The 8443-nt window shown below is 46.1% G+C and overlaps 1 protein-coding gene across 1 annotated transcript in view; it reads left to right on the forward strand.

The window, feature by feature from the left end:
* The first annotated feature begins 1123 nt into the window (after positions 1 to 1123).
* The window catches only part of LOC137631236 (ribosome biogenesis protein BRX1 homolog), a 37498-nt gene continuing 30178 nt past the window's right edge, over positions 1124 to 8443 (forward strand). Inside the window, exon 1 of the mRNA XM_068363015.1 lies at positions 1124 to 1370. Within this exon, the coding sequence (XP_068219116.1) occupies positions 1269 to 1370 (102 nt within the window). The 5' untranslated portion in view covers positions 1124 to 1268. The remainder of the gene's footprint in view (positions 1371 to 8443) is intronic.

The following is an 8443-nucleotide window of genomic DNA, read 5'->3' on the forward strand; positions in this document are numbered from 1 at the left end:
GTCAGATCAGATCTGTCTGTCTGTCTGTATAGATTGCCTTACCTTGTGTAAGATCAGATCAGATTCACGTTGGGGCTTCGCCTTTGCAACGGCGCCTCTTATGTCTTTTAGTTCTGTGTGTTCCTTAGTTTCACTAGTTTTTCTCTTTTCACCCACATTTTTTTAGTACGCTTGTCTTTTCTTCAATATTTCCTTCACAAAAAAAAGGAATATTCTAACTGTTTGTGCACTATCTTCCTCGCATGGTTGTTGGAGTTCCACTGCTTTTAGGTTTAGCGGTGTTAACTAAAATAATAAATTTACGAAAAGAAGAAGATCCGAAAGGCAATGTTGCCAACTTAGCGCAAAATACGCTAGTTCTAGTGCATTAGCACCACAAACAGCGCATAGATTTTGTATTTAGCGCATCGTGCATTTTCTAGTGCAAATTTAATAGGTTTGGTACATTTTTCTCGTGTATTTCTGTAATTATACACACACACATACACACACACACACACACACACACACTCATATATATATATATATATACACACACATATATATATATATATATATATGTGTGTGTGTGTGTGTATGTGTGTGTCTGAAGGTTAAGGTGCAATCAATTCTTTATAAGGTGAAGTTGAATATCCTAATTCAACTTGTTCTGAACTCTCTCTCTCTCTCTCTCATCTCTCTCTCTCTCTCTCTCTCCTGAAATTTCTGAAACCATAGTTGTTACTCTACACAATGATTTTGGAGCTCCTAGTATTGTAATATTTACAGTAGTTTTACCGAATATATCACTGTCGTTTATTTTTTATTGCAAATTTTGATGAAGTATATTCTTCAAGTCCGTAGTTAATAAAGTTTGAACCTGTGAAGCAATTCTTCTATTAGGCAATAATTGTACCTGATTGCATTGTATTTCAGCCGTAGAATTTTTATTACAAACTCATATCCAACATTCCTAATAATTGCATTGTTGCAATAGACTTTGTTGTTGTTCGTTCATCTTTATTACGAAGTATATCATCAGCAAAATCCATATACAGGAGAAAAAAAAAACTCTTCTTAGCGCATTTCTAGCGCATCTCAGACCTGAATCTAGCTCATTTATGTCTAACACAGCTGGCAACACTGTCGAAAGGTCCATGTGTTTACTTGAGGAACACGAACATCTGAAGACACTGAAGTGAATCTCGTACTTTGACTCGTGATATTCGAAGTGTGTGTCCTGACATAAAACTTTCTTGACTACTCACTCGTACAAATAACCTACAGATATGGCAAAAAAGAGGAAAGCAAGTGTTTTAGAAGAGGTAGAAGAAGTTAAACCAGAGTTGCCACCCCTCGTACGTGATTCGGATGCGCCTGCACCCAGAAAGGTAACTAACCATTTACTTAATTTAAATTAGCATTGAACCACTGGTAAAGGTAATGTATAGAGAAGAAAAGGAGGTATTTTTGAAAGGATTTGGGGTGTATGTATGATAGCGGCCACCTGTATGTAGGATGACGGCTGACTAAGAATACAGCAGTGTAAGGGGGATCACAGGGGGTTGCTAACCCCCGTTAGGCAAGTAAGGACATGGCATGTACAGTATTCTGATGAGGTTGCTTTGGCATAAGTGTATGACTGTCAGTTTGTAGAACGGCGGATGAAGCCCTAGGTTTGAGTTACCAGAGCCTTTGTATAACAGCGGCCAGTTCCTCCCATTTGGATTAAAAATTGACATCACAACATAAATTGGTTTCATTGTAGTGAATTACATGGCAATGTAACCTAGGAAAAAAACTACTGTTTCTAATCGAAAAAATTACGCTCCGAAAATGACATTCGTTCCCGTCGCAAATTAATAGTTTTAGAAATATATATATATCTATATCCTCCAATAATGGGGGACCCCCAGTGGGAACTCGGGGTTTTGGGTGGGGAAAACATACTGGGGAATCGATATATAAACGTAAAACAAGCCTTTTCTTCTCTATACATTACCTTCTTGAAATTATAATAACCGGAGGAAAATACAAAACAGTATATCTGGATAAACTTTGGAGGCGCCGTTACAAAGATTGTGTCATGAAAAAATACAGTAACCAGTGCTGCCAACGTCCGATGTAGATCAAATGTTATTTTGTGACCTGTCATACTACTAGGCTAGGTTAGGTGGGTTTGTTAGGTTCTGTGCCCTTTTTGTACTTTTTATTTATTGAGTAAAACTTGTATGGAGAAATTATTTAATATATGGAAATATCTATCATTACTATCGTTAGTAATGTCAACGTGCCGTTGGTAACTCTGTGTACCATGCGTCAACGTTGGTAACACTGTGTGTTATTGGTAACGTTGCTAATGTTATCGTTCGTTCGTAAGAGAAGTGACACCGTGCATCTCAAAGTTATCCGAATTGGTTGATTTGTTTGTTTCCGATTGAAATGAACATCAAATTCGCTTAATTCACGTTATTTACTATAGGAAAACAATTATATTTCGTTTCCCCAGTATGTTTTCCCCACCCAAAACCCCGAGTTCCCACTGGGGGTCCCCCGTTATCGTAGGATATAGATGTATATATATTTCTGAAACTATTCATTTGCGACGGAAACGAGTGTCATTTTTGAAGAGATCGTAATTTCTTCTATAAGAAACAGTAGTTTTTTTCCTAGGTTACATTGCCATGTAATTCACTACAAAAATACCCACCCCTCTGCGACCCCCCTAAGCACTGCCGTATTCTAAGTTAGTCGTAATCATACATACAGGTGGCTGCTATCATACATACACCCCCAGGTGCATTCAATATCAAATACAACACGCTGACAAAGGCTTAGGTCACACCGGATGAGAGAAGCATTGGGGTACAAGCAGGACTTTTTGGGTGGGAAAGAAGTGGAAAAGTGATACATGGCCACCCTCCCAAACATCACTCTCGGCTTCTGCGAAAATATGTCCTTATTACGTTTGGTTAGGAAAATAATTTGAATTGAAAACCTAAGAGTTAAACGTAGATTACAAAAGAGCATGGGAGTTATATGTATAATAGCAGCCTCCTGTATGTATGATGACGGCCAATTAAGAATACGGCAGTGTAAGGGAGGTTGGCGGGGGGCCATTAGCCCTCCATCAGGTAGGGAGATGGCTCGGAGATTAGGTTAGGTGGGGTGTTTAAATTAGGTGTTCTTGTGTAAAGGTTTTGCAGAACAACTGATAGTTTTGTATTACTCCAGTCATGTCTTACAAGCAGCTAGAAAATTAGAAGAAATTCACATTTTATATGTACGTGGGAGGACCTGGCTGCTGATCTACAAAGGCTCCGAGTAAGGATTCATAATTTCAACAAACAAAAACAGAAATAAGCTCTCAAAATCTGTCGCGAACAACGCATGCACAATAATCCATCATCAACCTCCCAAAAATAAACAGTGGACTTCAACAATGGTGGTCGTGTTCACATTTTAGCACCCATTAGTCACACAGAAAAACACCCTGAATCGGCCAGCACTTGCCCACTTCCTACAGCGAATTTCTGTTTGGTCAAAATTAAGCTATTTTTCAATATTAAACTTACCCGATAATCATGTAGCTGTCAACTCCGTTGCCCGACAGAATTCTACGGGAGGGATACGCCAGCTATCACTATACTAGAAGGGGGTGTACTCACCAGCGCCACCTGTGGCCAGGTACTACAGTACTTCTTGTTGACACCTCCTCAATTTTTCCTCTGTCGTGCTTCCGGCAAGACGTTCTGGGATACGCTTATGATCTGGAGTATTGTTCACGGCTTTTGGTGAAGTATTTCTCTCAGATTTCGGCTGTCGCTATACTGGAAAACTTCTATATTAGCTTAGATAGCTTTTATTTAGTTCTGATTAATGGTTAACGATCTTTTTGCTTGATTTGGAATCCCCCTTGGCTAACTCTTTGATTCAAGATGTCTGACGTGTCAGAAGCCCCACCCCATAGACGATGTAGGTCTTGTAATAGGCGTATTCCGAAGGCCTCGGTAGATCCTCACACCGCTTGTTCTGACTGTAGGGAAAGACCCTGTCAGTTGGAAGATCGATGTGAGGAATGCACCGGACTTTCGGAACTTGAATTTGTCCGATTCTTGAAATATTCAACCAAGTTAGAGAGAGAGAGAGTTAGGAGGAGTTCTTCTCGCTCTTCACTTTTTTCCTCACCTCATGATCCCCTACCTTTTCCTCCCCCTGTAGTGGCTACCCCCGAACCTACTATTTGCCCTCAACCTGATATGTCTGTTGTTTTGCGTGCCATTCAGGCTTTAGGTGACAAAGTGGAATCGGTGGTTAGTGATCATAAGTCTCTTATGGCCGAAGTCAGGGAACTTAAGGTCAAGAGTGCAGTGGGAGGTAATAGTGCCAGTGCTGTGACAAGTGCTAGTGTCAGTGCAGTGCCAAGTGCTAGTGTCAGTGTCAGTGTGGTGCGTGAGGGTACTTCTGTGCGTGCCAGTCGTCCTCCCAGTCCGGGACCTCTTGCAAGCTCCCAAGCCCAGGGGAGAAGCAATGTCGAAGGGCAAAAGGGTTCGGCAGGCCTTGATCGGCGCACAGAAGTATCCTCGGTGGTTGCGGGCGTGTCTTCCAGAGACCGTCACTCCCACCCGCAGACGATTGAGCCCGTCTTTTACTCGTCTGCTGAAGAATTGTCAGGGAGAAAACGTTGGACTCAGGTCTCAAGACCTCTCAAACGCAAAGTCCAGACCTCAAGAGCTCTACAACCTGGCTGCAGTCATTGGATCAGCTCTGACTCGCCGCAGTCATCAGGTGACTGCACACCTCCTAAGAGGGGTAAGGTACTGCCGCAACAGACCTCATCTTCTGTTAAGGCTTTGCTTCAGCAGACCTTAGTGTCTGCCGACCCCAAGTTGACTCTACTGCAGTCCATGCAGTCACAACTTGCGGTCTTAATGCGTGAGTGTCAGGCTGAGAAGGTTACACCTCCTCCTGCGATCGCTCCGCCTATCCGCAGTCCAGTCTGCCAGGCGTACGATGTTGAGGCTCCTCAGGATACCTTACCACGTACTGAGTTGCCAGTTTCCAGCGGTGTGCAGCAACCTCCGCCTTCCTTAAGGCAACCTCAGCAATGGGAACAGGAAGCTTATGCCTTACTTCCTCCGCTTCCACTTGCGGTTCCACCAGTGAGGCAACTCTCTCTTGAGGTACGACAACCTCTTCCATCCATGAGGCAGACACCTCAGCTCTCGCTGCAGCGACCTCAACCCTCCTCAAGGCGAGAGCCTCAACACCTTAGCCTTGCGCCTCAGGAACCTCTACTCGCGAGACAAGAACTGCGTTCTGCGCAGCCACTACCTCAACTCTCGCAGCTCACACCTCAGGAACCTCAACTCGTTCCTCAGGAAACTGCTACTGCGCATCCGCTACCCTTACAGCAAGCGCAACTCTTGAGTCAAGACACTCATGCCAGGAGTCAGCCTCCTCAACCCATGCGCCTACCTTCTGCTACTCCCTTTGACCAGCCTTTGCAGCCTGAACCTCAGGTTTTACCTCAGCAACAGAGACTTGAGGATGAAACCACAAGTGTTTTTGCACCCGCTCGTGCAGATTCTGCTGTTCAGCATACCTTACCTCTCACTTCGCTACATTCTGGTGATGAGGTTTCTGATGAAGAAGCTGCGCACCTGGATCCCTCATCAGACGTGGAAGAATCCAAGTCTTCTCCTCCACCTATTGACTTTCGTAAGGTCCTGGCTCTTTTCAGAGAGGTATACCCGGACCATTTTGTCTCTGCTACCCCCCGCTCTCCGCCATCTGAGTTTTTGCTGGGCATGCAGCAAGTCAAGTCTACATATACTAAGCTCGTCTTTGCAAGGTCCTCTAAGAGAGCTTTAAGAATTTTAGGGGAGTGGTTGCAGTCTAAGCAGCAACTAGGGAAGACTTCCTTTATGTTCCCACCGACTAAGCTCACTTCTAAAGCGGGCGTATGGTATGCCACAGGAGAGGAACCAGGCTTGGGAGTACCTGCCTCTGCCCAGGCTGACTTCTCAAGTTTGGTCGACTCTCCTCGTAGAACAGCAATGAGGCGCTCTAAGGTTTGCTGGACCTTCTCCGATCTAGATCACTTCCTAAAGGGTGTATTTCGTGCCTTTGAGATGTTCAATTTCCTAGACTGGTGCCTGGGGGCCCTTAGCAAGAAGACCTCCCCTGCGGACAAGGACTCAGCCATGCTCTTAATGTCCTGCATGGATAAAGCTATTAGGGATGGATCTGGCGAGCTTGCTTCAATGTTTGTGTCAGGAGTGCTTAAGAAAAGGGAGCAGCTTTGTACCTTCCTTTCTTCCAGCATCACACCTTGTCAAAGGTCTCAACTCCTTTTCGCTCTGCTCTCTAAGTTCTTGTTTCCCGAAGAGCTAGTCAAGGACTTGTCTGCGGCCCTGATTCAAAAGGACACCCATGATCTTGTGGCCTCTTCAGCTCGTAAGACTAAGGTTGCTCCCTCAGTCCCCAGGACTTATCGCACCCCAGTGGCTGATACTCCTGCTACGAGGTTTATTCCGCCCTTTCGTGGTAGAGCCCCCAGCAGAGGAAGCTCCCGTCCAGACTCTTCCAGGAGCAAGTCTAGGAAAGGTTCCAAGACTTCAAAAGGCAAACACTGACTCTCCTCCTCTCCAGACAGCAGTAGGAGCCAGACTCATGATCTTCTGGCAAGCCTGGGAAAAGAGAGGTGCAGACGCCCAGTCTGTCAGGTGGCTGAGGGAGGGTTACAGGATACCATTCTGCCGCAAACCCCCTCTGACCACTTCTCCCATCAACCTCTCTCCCAACTACAAGGAAAAGGACAAGAGGCTAGCGTTGCACCAGGAGGTGTCGCTCCTGTTACAGAAGAAGGCAGTGGTTATAGTCCGGGACCATCAATCCCCGGGCTTCTACAACCGTCTCTTTCTGGTGGCCAAGAAGACAGGAGGTTGGAGACCGGTGCTGGACGTCAGCGCGCTCAATGCTTATGTCACCAAGCAGACGTTCACTATGGAGACGACGAAGTCGGTCCTAGCAGCGGTCAGGCAGGAGGACTGGATGGTCTCTTTGGATCTGAAAGATGCTTACTTTCACGTTCCTATTCATCCAGACTCCCAACCTTTCCTGAGATTCGTTTTTGGAAAGGTTGTCTACCAATTCCAAGCCCTGTGTTTTGGCCTAAGCACAGCTCCTATGGTGTTTACGCATCTGATGAGGAATATTGCAAAATTCCTCCACCTATCGGACATCAGAGCCTCCCTTTATTTAGACGACTGGCTGTTGAGAGCCTCCACGAGTCGTCGCTGTCTGGAGAGTCTCAACTGGACTTTGGACTTGATCAAGGAACTGGGTTTGTTAGTCAATTTAGAAAAGTCCCAGCTCTTCCCTCCCAATCCATTGTGTACCTGGGAATGGAGATTCGGAGTCAGGATTTTCGGGCTTTTCCATCGGCCCCAAGGATAAGCCAAGCCCTAGATTGCATCCTGAGCATGCTGAAGAGGAGCAGTTGCTCGGTGAGACAGTGGATGAGTCTCACAGGGACCCTTTCATCGTTGGCCCTGTTCGTCGAGCTAGGGAGACTCCACCTCCGCCCTCTCCAATTCCATCTAGCAGCTCATTGGGACAAGGGTTTGACGCTCGAAGCAGTCTCTATCCCGGTCACCAAAGAGATGAAGACCACTCTCTTGTGGTGGAAGACCAATCTCCTTCTCAGGGAGGGCCTATCGTTGGCGATTCAGACCCCCAATCTTCATCTCTTCTCGGATGCATCAGACTCGGGCTGGGGCGCGACCTTGAACGGACAGGAGTGCTCGGGAACGTGGAACGAGGAACAGGAAACGCTCCACATCAACTGCAAGGAGCTACTGGCAGTTCATTTGGCCCTATTGAACTTCAAGTCCCTCCTGCTAGGCAAGGTGGTGGAGGTGAACTCCGACAACACCACAGCCTTGGCTTACATCTCCAAGCAGGGAGGGACCCATTCGAGGAGCCTATACGAGATAGCAAGGGACCTCCTCATTTGGTCAAGAAGTCTAAACCTCACCCTAGTTACGAGGTTCATTCAGGGCAACATGAACGTCTCAGCAGATCGCCTAAGCAGTAAGGATCAGGTCATCCCCACGGAATGGACCCTCCACAAGAGCGTGTGCAACAGACTTTGGACCTTGTGGGGTCAGCCGACAATAGATCTTTTTGCCACCTCCATGACCAAGAGGCTTCCTTTGTACTGTTCCCCAGTTCCAGACCCAGCAGCAGTTCATGTGGATGCTTTTCTGCTGAATTGGTCCCATCTCGACCTTTACGCATTCCCACCGTTCAAGATCATAAACAAAGTCCTTCAGAAGTTCATCTCGCACGAAGGGACACGGCTGACGCTGGTTGCTCCCCTTTGGCCTGCAAGAGAATGGTTCACAGAGGTACTACAATGGCTGGTCGACGTCCCCAGGACTCTCCCTCTAAGAGTGGA

This window comes from Palaemon carinicauda, chromosome 39, assembly GCF_036898095.1.
Source record: "Palaemon carinicauda isolate YSFRI2023 chromosome 39, ASM3689809v2, whole genome shotgun sequence".
Taxonomy (NCBI): Eukaryota; Metazoa; Arthropoda; class Malacostraca; order Decapoda; family Palaemonidae; genus Palaemon; species Palaemon carinicauda.